The sequence below is a fragment of the Cheilinus undulatus genome, linkage group 11 (assembly GCF_018320785.1).
Source record: "Cheilinus undulatus linkage group 11, ASM1832078v1, whole genome shotgun sequence".
Classification (NCBI taxonomy): domain Eukaryota; kingdom Metazoa; phylum Chordata; class Actinopteri; order Labriformes; family Labridae; genus Cheilinus; species Cheilinus undulatus.
The window spans coordinates 36516691-36535240 of NC_054875.1; the positions used below are offsets into that span (position 1 = coordinate 36516691).

The 18550-nt window shown below is 38.5% G+C and overlaps 1 protein-coding gene across 2 annotated transcripts in view; it reads right to left on the reverse strand.

The window, feature by feature from the left end:
- The window catches only part of LOC121517550 (microphthalmia-associated transcription factor-like), a 63068-nt gene extending 45975 nt beyond the window's left edge, over positions 1–17093 (reverse strand). For both annotated transcript variants that reach the window (XM_041799411.1, XM_041799410.1), the window contains exon 1: positions 16911–17093. In XM_041799411.1, coding sequence (XP_041655345.1) covers positions 16911–17014 — 104 coding nt within the window. In that variant the 5' untranslated portion in view covers positions 17015–17093. The remainder of the gene's footprint in view (positions 1–16910) is intronic.
- Between the last annotated feature and the right edge of the window lie 1457 nt (positions 17094–18550).

The following is an 18550-nucleotide window of genomic DNA, read 5'->3' on the forward strand; positions in this document are numbered from 1 at the left end:
ACAATAAACCTTCCCCATAATTTAGCTGGCTACGAAATGGCTTATTTAGCTCAAAGCGGTGGCTGGGTATTTTTCTTGAATATCTGAGCTTAACTATGCAGAATGGCTTCCACACATATGGACTATGAGGGGGAAATGGCATGATGTAGGACAGACCCTGCAGAAAACCAGGATGACACATGAAGTGCTAGGAGAAGTGAAGAACACACTGTCCAGCAGAAAAGAATCTGAAGCCCGTTTATTACTTGCAAGATGATCACACCGGTCGCGCACTCCTCCTGTGATATACAGTACATGTCAGCACCAAGCTGAATATTTCCTGCTATCCTCACACATCTGCTCATGCTTAACTTTGCACAGAAATTTCACTACACAGGTTGTAAGAGGGAGGTCTGGATAAAGCTGGAGCTAAATACTTTTTAAAAAGGTGTCAGTACCTAAATGGTTGCCTTTTAAAGATTTATTTTGGGCATTTTATGCCAACCGTGCACGTGGGGCCTAATCCACTAGGCCACCTGCACCCACAAATACATATACTTTAATATGGAGTTGATGCCTCTGTTGCAGCTGTAATGGCCTCCACTCTTCTTGGCAGGCTTTGGAGTGTTTCTGTGGGAATTTGTGCCCAGTCTTTCTGTAGAGCATTTATGAGGTCAGGCACTGATGTTAGATAAGAAGGACTGGCTGGCAATCTCCAGTCCAGTTCATTCCAAAAGTGCTCATTGGATTGAGATCAGGGCTCTGTGCATGCCGATCAAGGTCCACACCAAACTCATTAAACCATGTCTATATAGTCCTTGCTTTGTTCACTGAGGTACAGTCATGTTGGAATAGAAAAGGACCTTACCCAAACTGTTGCCACAGAGTTGGAAGCATAGCATTGTCCAAAATGTTTTGGGATGCTGAAGCGTAGCCCAAACCCTGAAAAACAGCCTTACACCATCATCCCTCCTCCTCCAAACATCACAGGGGTTATTAATGTGTGAAACAAATCCATCTGGCATGTCAGGTTGATATTTTATATTATTAATGTGTATCTGCAGAGTCAGTGGTTCTGCATGAGTCAGTACCTCTCAGCTGTTCTTCATTACTATTTAATCGTATTATTTTTTAGTTGCAGCAGATCTTTTATAAAGCTTTGTTCCCTTTAACAATTTCAGACCAATCAGAGGAGAATGTGATGGTGATGTCATCAGGCAGGCAGAGCTGTTGATCTAAAGGGAAAGAAGGTAAATTTGAAAGCCTATAGGAGACAACATAATGATGTTTTTAACAAATAAAAGTAGTTTTAACCATCACATATCAGGCCAGATGAAGTAAGTGTGGCTTTGGTAACTGACTTTATGAGACTGCAATCTGGTATTAGGGGTTTTTATTATTTAACTGAGGTGAATAACACCTCTCTTGCCCATGACCCTCTTGACCCCACTCTAACTTAGCTCCCCAGAATCTTGGCTTGCATAATCCCCCTGCTGATGTGATCAGTAGGAAGGAGCAAGTGTCTTAACTCTCCCCACTCAGCCCTGTCTATGATGCTCTAATGGTATTTTAGTTAATTCCCAGGCTCAGCCAAAACTCAGAGGCTTATACTCTTCACATGTTCCCCCACCAGGGGGTGCCCTTTCATCTCTCAAGTCAGTCCATTTTACCTTTGCACAACTGCTTTAAATCAAAGGTAAAATTCCTGTTAACACATAGCTATATTTATTAGAGTACTGACAAAAAAGACAGGAGAGTGCAATCTCTCTTCAAGAATCTGTGCTACAAAAACACAATCCTGCTACATCTCTGCCAGACTGCAAGTGTCATCCACACAGAGAGAAACAGGGCCTCTAAGCTCACTACACAACCTCACAGCTGGAATCCAGCTCAGTAACCACGACCTGACATGTCAGCACAATAATCCACATGACTCCCCCGCTGATCACAACACCACAGACTTCTGCAGGTGGCATCTAGACAGGGAACGAGAAAATCAGTGACGCTGGAAAGAAACTAGGAAAGTCCACCCTCAGCTTTGACAGCAGGGATGCAGCTGGAAACTTGTTGTCTGAAACAAATATATTTTAGCAAAAGAGTCGAGAAAGAGAAAGACAGACAGAGGAGAAATATGAACCAACAGGTCAATAGTTAAACCAATAGTTAAACCAAGTAAACAATAGGAGACACTGTGTTTACTTTGGTGTGGCTTGTTAAATACACAGCTTATACACAACAGTCAACATCAGCATCATTACAGAAAACTTTGCAAAATGTTAAAAGCATGTATCTGAACTGAGACTAGGGATGTACTGATCTGAATATTTTAGTGAAAAAGACGTTATATTTTTCTGTGATTTAAAAAAAAATCATACTAGATAAAAGCAGAGTATTTTAATGTAATTGGGTAAATTTTAACCAATGTCTTTACGTACAGTCTGGCCCTTTGGAAGCAGCTCTGAAATACAAACTGAGGCCCTGTTTACATGACTACATTCTGCCTCGTTTTCTGTATTTGTTTTCAAATAGTTCCAAAGAGAGCGTCACTTGATAAAGATAAAGAGTGACATGTTTTTTTTATAGGCTAAGCTTTTGAGAGAGGTCTAGCTGAAGACCGTACATCTCTGAGATCCACCCTAACAGGCCATCTTGTTTCTTTTGAAATAAAACAAGATTAAACTTCCATTCAGAGTCAAAGTAAGGGCTAGGATACCTAAAATTAAAAGTTGAAAACCTAACCTGCAAACCTGATTAAAAAACATTCAATAAAGCAGAGTAAACAGTCTTCTTATGGGAAAAAGGCTGGTCCTCCTCGAATCTAACGCAGCAAGCGTAGCCTACGTAGCTCTAGTAGCTGCGTAAGCTACATAGAAAATGGAGCAACACAGATAGAGCTATATAGATAATGGAGCAATATAGCAAACCAAGCTAAGCCAAGCTCACAAAGCAGCTATGTATGCTACATAACTACGTCATCTATGTAGCTAAATTTGCTTTATCTACATTTGGTAATGCTTGAAATGCACTTTTTGAGAATTTTTCTGGGATCACTGAAACATATGTTTAAGAATTTTCACAGAAATTCTAGAGAATTTCTTTGAAAGTTTGGGAATTTGCGTGGATTATGGAGATGACGTTTTCCAACTCATTCAGAACTTTAAGTGGGAATTTTTTTAATGCTTGGCCTTACAGTCCTTATAGTTCATTTATCAAAATAACAAGAAAAATGAGACCTTCACTGGCTGAAGTATTTTTTCCCCACATTTCTCAAACTATAAGTGAGCTTTAAGAACTGAAGTTTTTACATTTTTACACCAGTATTGACATCAGTATTGGCTAAGAGAAACTTGTTAATGCCGGCATATTGGCAAAAATTCGGTACAGTGCATCCCTAGATTCTCTACTTGGTAAGACAACAATGAACTTTTTGTCCCTTTTGGTGCCCCCTATGGACATTAAGTGTATTTTGAATCTTTTTGCTGATCACTCTCTGTAAAGTCTTAAGTAGCAGCTCAGTCTGCAAAGTACAGTAAAGGCTTAAATGGTATTTAACTAAAAAGTCTGCTTTTCATTAAGGGTAATTTCTTGGCTGTTTATCCCTGTTCAGAGAGTGAAATATTAACATACTGATCTATGCACTTTCTGAGTATTAACAGTAGACTAAGTGTCCATATCTGTTTCACATCATTAGCTCTGTAAAAGACTGAAAAAGCAGCTGAAGTAGGACAGACTATCACTTCTTTCCATTTGCGATGAATCTGCTTATTATACTCTGGAATCTAAAATGTGACAATACTGTTTTAAGAGCACATCACAATTTCCCAAAACTCCAGATGGCATCGTTAAATGTCATCTTTTCCTCACAAAGGGCCCAAACATCCTAACATCTAAATATAGATACATCCAATCCAGCATGAAATCAATTGAGCAAATTCAAAATTTCACAGTTTCACGCTGCCTTCTGAGGAAAGCTACAGCAAAACCTGCCCCTCTGGTGAAGCAGCGACTGCAGCTTCAGCTTTCTGTGCAGAGAGAACGTCCAAAACAATCCCCTCCTCATTTAAAAATGATACAAAATTACACTTGTCTGCACTTTAAATGGTTTATACCCCCTGGTAAGTGGTAAGACATTGAAAGTAGTGGGTTTGGTTGCCTGATGTTTCCAGGAAGCTGGGGGTGGTTTGAATAACTTGCTGGGTCTTATTTGTTTGATTCGGTTCCGTGTCCTCCCTCTGCTCTTAAAAGAGGACCATTAATCGTCAGTATGGAAAAGGATTTGACCGAGCCCACAAGGCTTTCATGTTCATCCCAGTAACACAACAAAGCCGCTCTCTCTGCGAATCTTGAGAACTGATTTGTTCTTGATTTTCTGTGAAGATGGTAAAATAGAAGACCAAATTCTCAAACTTTAAACTGAAAGCTGGTAATGAATCACATCAAAGAAACAGATAACTCAGTTCTTACTTTGGTGCATAAAAAAACATGACTAAAACACTGCTGACTGAGCTGTTTTGTTTTGACTTAATGTGAAAATTACCAAAGTGCATCTGATAGACTTTTATGGAGCTGCTGAGCGTCTTTTACAAGCTTTTGCAAGCTTTTTTTCACACAGAAAGCCCAGATCCATATAAAGGCAATATTTGAAGGCTGAAACAGAGGGTCAGTTCATCCTAATGCTATGATGTTTTTGGGTTATCTATTTGTCCATCTGAGCCATCCTTGTAAACACGATATCTCAAGACTGCTTTGAGGGATTTACGTCAAACACATGTCCACTCTGGCTCAATGATAACTGATCAGGTTTCAGAGGTCATAGGTCATAGGTTAAGTTTACTGGGCCTCAAGTTCATTTTAAAGCACACCGACACTGGACTGTGGAGTGGGAAGCTTGTTTTGTGAAGTGACAAATACAGCTTCTCTGTTTGGCAGTCAGATGGGCGAGTCTGGGTTTTGGGGATGCTTGGAGAACGTTACCTGCCTGGCTGCGTTATACCAACTGTAAAGTTTGGTGGAGGGATGGGGCTAAATTTTCATGGTTTGAGCTAAGGCTGGGCAATTAATCGCAAATTCGATTAAATCAGAATATATCCTGCTGCAATTTTCAAATCCCAGAAGTTGCAATATTTCTTTAACTTGAAATGTGTTAAAATACCAGTTTAACAAATCAATTTTTTGGTTAATGGTTTACAAAAATCCTCCTTTTTGAGTTTTATGGAGGTTTTTCTTAATCAAAAAGAGTGACATAAAAAATGATAATGCCCTTAAACAAAGCAAATGACATCACATTCGCAATACAAACAAAAATAGTAAGTTCATTATATGTAAAACTGATGAACCTAGCATTTCTTCACAGAAGTCATACCCCAGATGTGATCAGCAGGTAGCGGCAGGTAACATGTGCAGGAAATACTAATTCATGGCCACAAAATACTAATTCATGGCCACATAACACCAATTTGTGGCCACGGAGTAGGTACAATGTATGCATGAATTAATAATTAAAAATATTAATATCATTCCTGGACAGCTGGGTGAGCAAATGGAGCGCATCTTCTCTAAGGTCTAAGGTAGAGGCAGTAGAGGGGCTAAAGCTACATGATGGACAGGGATAGTATGATTGAATTTTATTTCAGGCTGGGAATGAATGCCTGAAGTAAAATCCAATTATACTATCCCTGTCCGTCGTGTAGCTTTGGCCCCTCTACTGCCTCTACCTTAGACCTTAGAGAAGGTGCGCTCAATTTGCTTACCCAGCTGTCCAGGAATGATATTAAAATCATTTAGTATTTTGTTGCCACATATTGGTATCTTTAGGCCACAAATTAGTATTCTGTGGCCATGAATTAGTATTTTGTGTGCACGTTATAGCTATATTGTGACCACAATTAATCTTTTTTTTGACAATGTCATGTCTGGGGCGCTGTAGAAAAAAATGAATTAACAGTTCATTCCAAATAATTACAGAGCTGGTTTTAAAGTACACGTCAACTGAATGATGATTTAAACTTATTATTGAGTTTTTTAAAAAACACATTTAAAGTCACTTTTGATTTTAACTTGTCATTCTTGGAATACAGTTTTTCTTTTCAAATTAACAACTGTTTCAGATTAATATTACCTCCATACTAGTGCTATAAATAAGGCTGTGTTGTAGAATGATGATGTAAAAAGCACCTGAAATAACTCTTGTGTGAAATAATCATGTGAGAAAGTCAAACTTGATCCTCAACATGTTATTAGCGAGTGTTTTTGTACAGGACGACCTGTGAGCTGCTGTGTTCCCTCCTTGAATCCTGCTTCACAGTAAAGCCTTGGAGAGGCTCCTGCTGTGTAGGAAGTTCTTTGTTAAAGTGTTGCTGCAGTCCCTTTTGGTCACCAACAGAGGCTGACAAAAGGTCACATTTTACTGTAATAACCAGGCATAAAGAGAGAAAATAACCCAGAGTTTGTGAGGGTTACACAAGGTAGACTCTTAATCATACACAAGCTTTAAAGATGTAACAGGAGAGGTCAGTGAAGAGGTCATGACAGAGGAGCGAGATGTTCTGTTTTTCTCTGAGTCCAGCCAAAACACCTGTCTGTGTCATTTAGCTCTGCTGATCAGTGTTTGAAACTCTTTAGCCTGTCAGACATCTCTGTGTGGGATTCCCCACAGGAACAGGCCGTCCAGGAACAAACTCTCATAACATTCAACCTCTAACTCAGCTCTCTGTTACACCATAGAAGAAACAACATGTTGAACACTGATTCTTAGATGTAGTCATACTCCTCTCTCAGTTCACACACAAGTCTCAAGCTAATCAACACAACACTGAAAAGACAAATAAAATACAAGTAACGAATTTGTAATTTTTTCCTATCTCTTCTTGTGGCGTAACACTCACACTAAGCCAACATTTCCTCTCATGTTTGACCATGAAAACTAATTAGAATCTGTCCAACAGCTGACCTCTTCTGACCTATAAAAATCTGCCATTTGATTTCAGCAGATAGATATGCCAGACTCCAGCTTTAATTTCATTGGACGCAAGAGAAAAACACTGGCTGCTGATAGCCAGATTTGATCAATGTTCATGCCACATTGTTTGCTGATGGCTGACATTTGTCATCAGGGTCCATATCAGCCTATACTGATGTTAAACTGGTGCATCCCTAGAGTCTAGGGTACTATCAAATAATGACTGATCAACTTTGGGATGATGCAGGACGTATTAAGTAGCATCTGGCAGCAGGGATGCAACATCACTCACAATGAATAAAAAAAACAATACTTGGATGAAAAATTTGTTCAGATAAAATAATACTGCATCTTTATTTCTTAACCAGCGGAGGGTGCTATCAACCCTAGGCTTCACATGTATGACACCAGTAGGTGTAGCATTAACAGTAGGGGTGCACCGATTGCAATTTTCTGGCCGATCACATATCACCGATCTTTAAAAAGCCTGACCTGCCGATTCCGATTTTTGCCGATACCGAGTTTTTTTATAACTGACAGCATACACTTTCAATGTTCCAATCTTTTTTTACTGAATAACATTGAACAATACCCGTGAAACAATACAAACTGTTTTAACTGCACATGAGGTAGTTCTCTTAAATATAAATGAAAAGTTTAAAGCATTGCTGTCCAAACTACTAAATTATATCAGTTCCTGTAGTCTTTCATTTTTCACATTTTAGTAGGTAGAGGCATATGAAACCGATCTCATCCACTAATCTTATTTACAAGGATCAGCCGATTGGCGATCTCCTAAAATTAAGGAAGTCGGTGCCGATACTGATCTTGGCCGATCGATCGGTGCACCCCTAATTAACAATTAACAATTAAAAGCTCCACTTGTAACTTACAAACCTAGAACTAATTCACATTATTAACATTTATAAAGATAAAAAGAAAAGAGAAATTATTTCTTAATTGTACTCAGTCTCATGTGTTTGTAAAACTGGAGAAATCCTTAATAAAAGTTGCATTGTAGACCTTGTATCATGATACTCGTCTATCATGTCTAGTGTATAGTTAAATGTATTTCTGGAAGTAGTAAGGTAACAGATTTAAAGGTTTCACATGTGGCATACTAAGCATTAATATGCTGAAAATATCAAATAAATATGATTTAAAAATATCATTAAGTAAGGACTTTAAAAAGGCTGAAACTAAACTCCATCTAGGTTTGTTGTTCCCAGCTCTGTGTTCACACCAGTAATAATCTAGATCACAAGTTCACACTAGAACAAAAAAAATAAAAACAGTAAGTTATTGTGCCTGTCTGAGGTTATTTGCTGTTTATTTGCTTACTGTTTTCACTCAAGGATAACAAAGTTATGGATTATGATTGCCAGTCTGCACATAATGTTTTATTTTGAAACTGACTCTAGGCTCTGAGCCTTCCTTTGTAATTCTTCCTGCCTGAGCAAATCTGTTCTGTTCAATTTAACAAGTGCTGGAAGCAGCTCTGTCAAAGCATGGCACGTGTCTTGAGCAGAGCATGGTGGCACTCTAAGAGGGGTCTAGCTGCGGACATTACATCTCTGTTGGCCACTCTCACAGGCCGTCCATCTGACACCTTATATCTCAGAATGAAAATGCATGCTAAACCTTTTGAAATAGAATCAGATTAAAATACTGTTTAAGGTTAGGGTAAGGGTTAAGGTGGGATACCAAAAGTTGACAGTTAAAAACCTGACCTGAAAAAAACAGATCACAAAACGTTTAATAAAGCAGATTAAACAGGCTGCTTACAGGAAGAAAGGTGGTCCTCCATAAAACCATTCCCACCCAGCAAGCATAGCTTACATATCTCCTCTAGCTGTGTAAGCTACGTAGATAACAACGTAGCATGCGTAGCTAGCATAGCTGCATAGCTAATATAGCTGACATAGGTAAAGCAAAGAACACAAAGTGGCTATGTAAGCTACATAAATACCTTCTCTATGTAGCTAGATTCACTTTAGCTACATTAGGTTTAAAGATAAAGCTTAAACTTTATACTGTCAAATTATGGCACTTCAGTTTAGTGATATACAGCATCTCAGGTGTACAGTCTGCAGCCTGACTGTATTGAGCAAAACCTGATAAAACGTTTATTAAAGCTGAGTAAACAGGCTGCTTACAGGAAAAAAGCTGGTCCTCCGATTCTGACCCTGCAAGCATAGCTTACATGTCTCTTTTAGCTAGGTAAGCTATGTAGCTAACATAGCTAATGCAGCTGACATAAGTAAAGCTAAGGTCACATAGAGGCTACATAAGCTATGTAGCAACTTTCTCTATGTAGCTATGTTAGCTTTAGCTACATTAGCATTAGCTAAGTTAGTATTAGTTCAGCTAACTTGGCTACAATGGCTTTTGTAGCTATGTTGATTACATTGCTGGCGTAGCTAGCTATGTTAACTCTAGCTAAAGCTAATGAAGCTAAAGCGAGCCACCGTTTGTGTAACTACTTCTAAAACGGGTCTATACATAATTCCATCCTGTATTAGACCTCTGACCTCTTTCTCTGCTTTATTAATGAAATGTTGCTTAGTCTGTTATGGTTGCAATGTGGTTGTTTCATGAATCTTACCACTATACTTTGTTTATGTACAAAGGTGAATTTAAATTTAAAAATCTAAAACTGTTTACTGGCATATTACAACACTACAGCTCAGTAATATACAGTGTCTCATATGAACCGCCTGACCGCAAGACTGTCTTAGGCAATTCTGGCACGCATCTGAGACAGACTGCAGCGTGTTCTGTGGAAACAGGCACTGAAAGGCATGATTAGCTTAGGAGTGCTTTAAACAGGCTGCACAGAGGGACCCTGTGGTAATCTGGAGTAAAAGTCAGCACATCTGAACACAAATTTTACTAAGAAATCTAAATTATTTTCTCAGCTACTCTGTTTTTAATCTAAAATATATAATTGTAACATAAAGAGAAATAAAAATGTAATAAACTTATAAATAAGCAACAAATTTTAATCAATTATCTGCTTTATTGCTGGTGTATCACCCTTAAAACTCACTACACCTTGATGCAGCAATCTTTTTTATTTCTTCCAAATATTTTGGCCCAGCTTTGCTAAGGTTTTTATGTTTATTCATTTAATGAGGCTGGTGTGGAATGAAGGAGACAGCATAGGACTCAGCAAATATTCAGAAATTCTTATTTTGATGTCTGTACCAACTCTTCTGAGAGAGGGAGTTCTTTTATATGCAGATTTCAGAAACTCAGCTCTCATAGACTTCATGCATTAGAAAGCAAAAGTAAAAAGCTATGACTTTAAACCTATATTTGACCGTGTATAAACATTTTTTTGTGTGTGTTTTGCATGCTGAACTTTTTGGTAGAAACGATCCCTTCACTCACAGTTTAGGATATAACACATCCACTGCTAAATCTGTACTCCTTATTTACACTGCATAGAGACTAGCTCCAGTGTCTGTCTCACATCTATATTAGGCACAGGACGTCTGTCACATCGTCTGCAGCTGTCTGAGCGTGCCGCCGAACTAACATGAGGACAGCAAAACTAAAACGACATTCTGCTTCAACACTGTCCAGGTTTTGAATATAAAAACTACGTAGGGTCAACATGGCAAGACATCACACAAATCAAAATCAATCATACTAATCATATCTGTTTTGCACAACAATGTCTCATCACACAGTCCTCGTGACTGTTGTTATGCTGGGTCATCCTCATGTGATGGGAAGAGGAAGTGGGATACCTTCAAATGACAACAACTCTTCAGACGTCTTCACATATTCCAGAGGAAATAACATGAAATGAAATCATCTGAGATCACCCAGAGGCAGAGCTGCTGTCTCTCCAACAACACAGCTCAGATTCAGGCGACTTATGTGTAGTGGTGTAATGACATTTCACTAATGAAGAAATTAGTTTTAAAAAAAATGCAAAACTGGGTTAAAGGTTAAGGCTGCGCAAGGTAAATTGTTTTTTCTCCTTCTCCTTTATGAAGTGGTTGAGTTTAGAAAAAAAAGAGATTAAACTACAAATCTGATACCAAATGTCAAGAGCCAGAGGGGGAAGAAATAACAGGAATCCTGCAAACGTCAGCTCTGTCTGCACACAGTGGTGTACTGTCCTAGTTGTGTCTCAGCCTCACAATGAAGCTACTGCTAAACAACATTACAGGCATTTAGACAGCAAATACAGATAATCAGACAGCATCCTGATAATAGATTTACTGTCGTCATCGCCCTCGTCATCATCACAGAGGCAAAGTGGTGGGTTTCACAGCTTCGCTGTTATATCACAGCTTTTGAATGATACTTTTAAATTCACAATAAAAGAGACCTACATTATAAATAACCATAAAAGAACTGGTTAGATTCTCTATGGTCCGCATACAGTCAGTGTGCTTGATCAAGTCAAAGCAGCTCAATTGATCAGTTAGTACTTTAATCTACTTTACCTCCTGCTTTAAAAAACTTAAGCATCATTTTTAAACTTGATACTCCAAAAGATGACTTTTACCTGATTAAAAAAAAAAAAACACGGTTAATTATTACTTTTATTTCTGCAAATGCTACCAGCATGTCTCTAAAACCACATGTTCATATTGAAATTCTCTGTAAGTGTGACAAAAGGGTTGCAAATATGTCAAGTCTCTTGTTACGGTTGTACGAGGGGTTTTAGTAAGACCAAGGAGATTTTCAAGTTGGAAACTGGGCCCTGGCATACTTAAGTTTGTGAAAGGCTGCCCTAGGTCATCCATGCCCCAACATGCTCTTTAAACTTTAAGGATGAACAAAGAAACAAACTTTAGTCTGTAGAACATTCTTCAAAGTTTAAAGACTGAGGAAGAACAAAGAAAAAGATCTACGCCGACGTACAGTACTGTGCAGAACTTTCCCTTTTCACACCGCTGCATGGCAACTCACCGCCTCCAGTCATTTTAATGAAGGATGGGCGGGAATTTTGGGAAGCGGTTTTAACCACGGTGGTAGGACCCAGAAGCGGTTGCCGCCTACGTCGACACGCACAGATTTTGCCCTGCCGCTTGGAGTTCAGCGTGTGGAACTTTCTGGCGGCAGCCGCCTGGCAGCAGCCAATCATATCAAAGGAGGGAGAGAACCCAGAAATAGCAGGCTTCATGGGTCTAAGCAAACAATGGAGGAGCTCATAATGTTGGTGTATCCTGAATATCCTGAGCCTTATAACACGGCTCTACCGTCGTACAAAGACAACCAGAAGAAAAACTGTGGAACCAACCATTGAAATGTATTTTCTAGGGGGAATTATTTTGATGACGGGAATGTATTTTTCCCTCCGTTTCATAGATACTCTACGTGTTTTTGGGGGGGGTGGGGTTGTGATGGACTTGTGGGCGGGCTCTGCTGTGACGTTCACCGAAGCACCTCTTCGCCATTGCTGCCTCATACTGTGGCGGCAGCAGCCACTTTAAAAAACGCTCGGCATTTCGGGGGACTCCTCCGGCAGGGAGGCGGTTTTCAGGGTGGATACCGCGCGGCGGTGTGTAACCGGCTTAAGGCATGTTTGGGCCAAAAATTGAGGTTGAAGTAGCATAGATGTAGGGAGTAAGCCGCCTGAGGGCACCATTGGGTGGGGAGGAGGATTGACACAACCCCGGTCATGCTCTGGATGTCCTTGCACATTACCTGGGGTATGGGAAAATAATCTGGTGAAAGCATAACAGAGTCCATACCTTCAGGGAAGACTGGGCTCCTGACAAAAGAGATGCTATTGAGCTTGACCTTGGCTGCCGAGGGAAACACAGGTGTGTCGACAGCTTGACCTGTCCACCCTCACCTCTCCAGCCCTGGGGTGTGGCACAAAGGGCCCCATGATGAATCCTCAGTGCCCTACACACCTAAAACTTGTGCACATGACTGCAGATCTGTTGGTCCAGCCTAAAAATGCCACAAACTTATTCACACATTCAGCCAATACAAGCTGATATTTACAACTGAGAGCATTGAATTCAAATAAGCAGTTTGTAAATATAAGACATAAATTTGTTTAAAGGAGTCAAAAAATTTAGACAAAGATACATTATAAAACAATGTGGTGGATATGGTAAAAACAAGTGCTGAGCAATAAACTGTGTTTTAAGATTAAACAATAGCTGTGCTGCGTTCTCTGTTGTGCTATAGGTTTGGCCATGCGTGGTTAACAGAGCACACTTTCCCATTTTTACAGTACAGCGTGTGCTCTGCCCCTCCTACCCAATCAGCTCTCACTATGATTTAAGTGAGGAGCAGAGGGAGCGACAGCACATAATCCAATTAGTTTGAAAAAACAAGAGAGCTAAAAAGATGACAGAAAGGCAGCTGTTGGTTAAGAAAAAAGGCAAAACTACCTGTCCAATGGAAACGCTTAAGAGTTTGAGCTCAAAAACTTCCCCTAAAAGCATCACAAAAATGTATGTAATCATTTGAAATTCACACACAAAGTGGTATTTACAAAAAATTGTGGTTTAAATATTAACCCAAAAAATCATGACTGTATTTCTGCCATAACTGAGCAGCCCTATACTGTATGAAAGGATTGATGCAATTGATACAACAGGGTTACAAGATACAAGATAAGATACAGTTCAACAAGTAATGCAAGATTATATATTATGACATAAATTAATATAATACTGTATGATAGGAAACCCTGTGAAACAATAGGATGCACTTCAATACTTACAATACCAGAGGACACATTTTACTCCAACACTTGACATCCTTGTACTACCCTGTTTCATCAATGTGCCCTAAAAGCAGTGAGGTATTTTTAAAAACCCTTCAACTAATTCAGCCAATGGCAGCATCTGAGCTTGACATTATGCAGCCTACAAACAGACACAGAACTCTGCACACACTTACTGAACAGTAACTCCAACAGCAGGATAAAAGGTCAAATCAAACCACATAGATCTGACTCAACTCAAAAATGATTATTTTTAAGGAAGGTCTCCACCTCCACACACTGAAAATATTTGTCTTCTGACTCACAGCCTTACCGTTTATGTCCTGAGACATCATAGGATGGAGGCTAATAATCGTTGTACCATTTGTTTTATGAGGGAGGGTTTGTTTTGTCAGGACTTGGAGCAATTTCCACGGAATCAAGTTCTATGACAGTCTGATACCAAATCTCTAAAAAAAAACTTTCAATACGGTTGAGCAAGGTGGATCAAAAATAATATCTTGATTTGTTTGAGCTGATCGTTGATGTGTTGATATGAATCTTGACTAATATCTTGATTTATTTTCTCTAAAGAAATAACAAATGGCTGTCACAATGCCAAATAAGAACTTAGCTGATTGCTCACACCAATATCTTTGCTTTTTCCCCATAATTTTCTCTTATATTTAAGCACGAAAACTGATCACAGGTTGGCCAACAAGTGACTTCTACAGAACAGGAAAAATCTCTGTCTTGAGTTGGTATTAGTGTACTAGATGGCTGCATTAAATTAAAATGGGACACCAGATAAGTACCACTGGTATCTGATCACGTCGGATTATTTGCTGATGGCCAGTGTTTTTAGAGCACTGCTGACACAGTGTTATAGTGATGCATTGGTGCATCCCTTTTTATATTCATGATTAGCGGTATCAAAAAGACACCTGATCCCCCTCGGGGTCACAAGACACCAAGTGGGGGGTTGCCAAATACCTTCCAAAATACAAAGACAATTTCAAATTGATTTTAAATGGTATATTTCAGCCATTATTGTTAAAATATATTCACAAAATGAGTTCAGTATGAAAAAAATCCATTGCGGGAGATTAGCTGAAACAGAAGTAGCTTATAAACGAAATCTTAAAAATGATAGTTTGCACTTGACAGTGATAATCTAAGGGTCTGCTACCTTTAAAGACAGACATCATATGTGCCTCCACTAAGTGCTTAACCCTCTAAGACCATGTACACAAAGATGACACAGGTTATAAAAAGTTAAATAACTTTTAAACCATATATCGTAGCCTTTTACTTTTTCCCCTCATGCAGCTAGCCATTGTGCCATTCCAACGAGGTTATCCATGCCTCTGAATCTCTATCAGAAGCTTTTCTAGTCAGCCTAGAACTTGGGTGACTGTCTGGGGTATTTAAAGATTAAAAACCATGCCAGTATATCTGATATTAAATTTATTTTTATCCATTTTTAATCCATGTCTGATTGTTTCTACCAGTAGCTTTCAATGCTAACCACCATATTGTATCCATCAGGCTGACAACCAATGGCAGGCTGTTGCATCATCGTGTCATGTGTTGTTGATGGAGAAAGCTTTACTAGCTCATAATGGAGAGAAAGAGAGACAGAGAGCCTGTGATGTGTCCCTCTGTGTCTCTGCAGACAGGAACTGCATAGAATAACGCTACAAACAGAGCCAATACAAAGGCCTGCAAAATATGTCAATATTTTAAAGATTTTTTTTTTGTCACAGAATGATTATTTTGCACTTTTCGGTCCCAAAGAGATGGGAGGACAAGTTTCTGTAGAAGTCTTAGTCATCATTGTTTACCCCGTGTCACACATAAAGTTTTTGTTTCTGTTCAGTTTTTTTCTGTCGTCTTTAAAGTCTGATAACTTTTTTTAATTCAAATGACATTACTGCAGCACACATATCCTTGAAGCCCAGGTTTTCTTGGAAAAAATTCAAAGCTCAACTGTGCACCACAGAGTTTTTTTTTTTTTTTTTTACAAGCTTTTTAAGACAGTGAGTCCAGGCGAGATAAAATGGTTTAAAAACAACTTAGAGCTCAAAGGGTTAAGTGTATATACGAACATAACTAACATGTACTTCTAGCCTTTTCACAATAAATTTATGTATGAAATACTACAATGATTTTTAGAAAAGGCATACTAGCAAGCAAGCACTGCTGTGAGCAATATCATACACTTCAACCACCTCTAAGGACAGTCTTACGTCTCACAGTTATTTCTGGGGTTGTGGGCTTCAAAGTTTGGGACAACCTGATCTCTCCCTAGGAGAGAGAGAGCAAAAGAGAGAGCACAGTCTTAATTGCATTAATACATTGGCAGCATTTTTATGAGTAGGTGGAACTAGCAAAGAGTGCTTCTTGACAGGTCCATCCATTTTTACAAATATTGCCAAATTAACTGTGCAATATGGACAATGTGCAGGATTCACATGCAATTTTTGGTAATTTAACAAACAATAAATAACCCAAATTAGGCTTTTGAGCCTTCTTTTTTTGCTGTAGTATCAAATGGGAACCAATGTAATTTTATTTTTAATCATAATAAATACAACTTTAATTTTACCAATTAGCCTCAAAATTTCAAATACATTCAAATCTGATTCATATGGCATATATCGACATGTCTTAAGAACTCAGTATTCTGCCCAGCCCGACTTTCAACCAGACACTTTTACTAATTAACTTACTGTAGTGTACTACAGTGCAGATATCCACAATAAGGTACATCATGTTTCTACTGAAGATGGATATTATTAGAACAGTTTAAACAGCAGCATCATATTATTCAGCAAGTCAAACAAGTTTACTTGCATAATGTATTGTGAGTTTTTTTCCATGCACACGTCCACGCAGAGATATTTAGAGAGGGATTTTTAGGGGAATCCATGTAAAAACAAACCCGCCCATGAGTTGTATCAGATACATCAACCATCAACACCAGTGAGGCAGAGCAGCAGCATCTCAGCATGACCTGTCTGCTCCTCTAAGAGCTAATATTTGAAGTTGATGTTGACAAGACAACACCCAAGTGTTGCATAACTTCATGCCAGCAGGATAACCATAAGGAATGAGAGGCAAGTTGAATCCCAGTGCAGAGCTGAAGCTTCAGAAACATCAGTGAACAAGCCTCACACATGCACGGACTCTGAACAACACTCACAGAGTCCGCAGCTTAATTATCACCTCAACACTAAAACCGCTGCAGCGTGGGAAATAACTGTCCTCAGCTGAACAACTGACCTGTTTTTCAAGGGTTGACTCTTCAGCTCGTAATACGTTTTCGGCTCCTCTTGAAACTCCTCTCCAACCTCGAAGTCGGGAACTATTCCCGACTCGGACTGCATGCTTGCAGCTGTCAACTTTGAGGAACGTTTAAACACTTTTAAAAGACACGCAGACAGACGATATTTGTGCCGCCGTACTTCGCTCAGTCAGTACCAACAACCGCTGTCAACGCGAGCCGCCTCTGTCCAGGACCCGGAGCTCTGTAGTCCGACACAGCAGCGAGCACAGCGCGGCTAACGGGCTGCACGCGGCTAATGAACTGCAGCTCCCAGGGTGCACTTGGGCCGTTACCGTCAGCGTGAATTTCATTGGCTGCAACATCCGAAGGGACATTTACTCAGCCTCCTAAAGCGAAACTCAAGCGTCATGACTTTTTTTTTTGTTATTTATTTACGTCGTTGAGAGTTATAAGCTTATGACAATATCGGTATATTATCATTTAGCCATTGTAAATGATAAAACGATGGAAACAATGAAGGCAGCTAATGGGCGAATACAAAGCTTTATCAACCTTTTTATTCAACATATTGTCTTTATTTGGTTTATGTTATAGTCTTTTAGATGTATTTTATCAGTTCCTTTTCTTATTTTTATAATAGATTTTCTTTTATTTATTAGGCCCTATTTCTTTTTATTCAAAAGGAGTAATACATAATAGAAAAATAAATGATTATAATAACAACTTATTAAATACATATAACTATACTGAATAAAATAACAACAATAACGTTAACCCTTATTAATAATTTTTCTCTTCTAATAAATGAATAACAAAAAAATATATTAAATAACAAAACTATTATTTGTACCTACAATGTAATAAAATGGGGGTAACTATGAGGGAAGCTAATAGGCTAATGCAAAGCTTTATAGCCCTTTTTATTCAACATTTTTATTTTTATTTGGTTTATTTTATATTCTTTTAGATTTATTTACTTATTATTTTTATTGAAAAAAAAATATAGTAACAAATAAATAATAACAACAATATTTATAAGAATAATAATGATAAATATATACAATTTATAATAATAAATAATGTTTACTTCTGCCTTCTAAAATGATAATTATAAATAAATAATAAAAATGTACTATTTATTATCATACCTTTGTAACTGTAGCAGAATGAAAGATGATATCAGTCTGATAATATTAGGAAGCTCCATTGTGGCATATCTTCATGTTTCCTCATACACTTTTACATTTCAACAACAGACTTGGCTGCATGACAGCATGAGAGCTGGTTCAGTGCAGGGAAGCAGATTTAGTTCTACATGAAGGCCGGAATCAATAGATGGAAATGATCAAACACACGGGGTCAAACTGTGGAGAGTGACCGTGAAAATCCGCTACAAGCAGAAGCATGACTCTGCTATTGATGAGGTCATGCTTTATTATAAAAATGACATCCATCAGGACGTGTTGCATCACTGTAATGAATTGAACTAAGGTTGTATCAACACCATATCTAAGTTTTAACTTAAAAGTACCCAAAGTCTCCGAATAGTTCAGAAAAGTCTGTGCAGCTCCGACTGTCATGTGAATGATTGAAAAAATATTGCATTTATGCACACCATTAGAATTACAGACCCCAT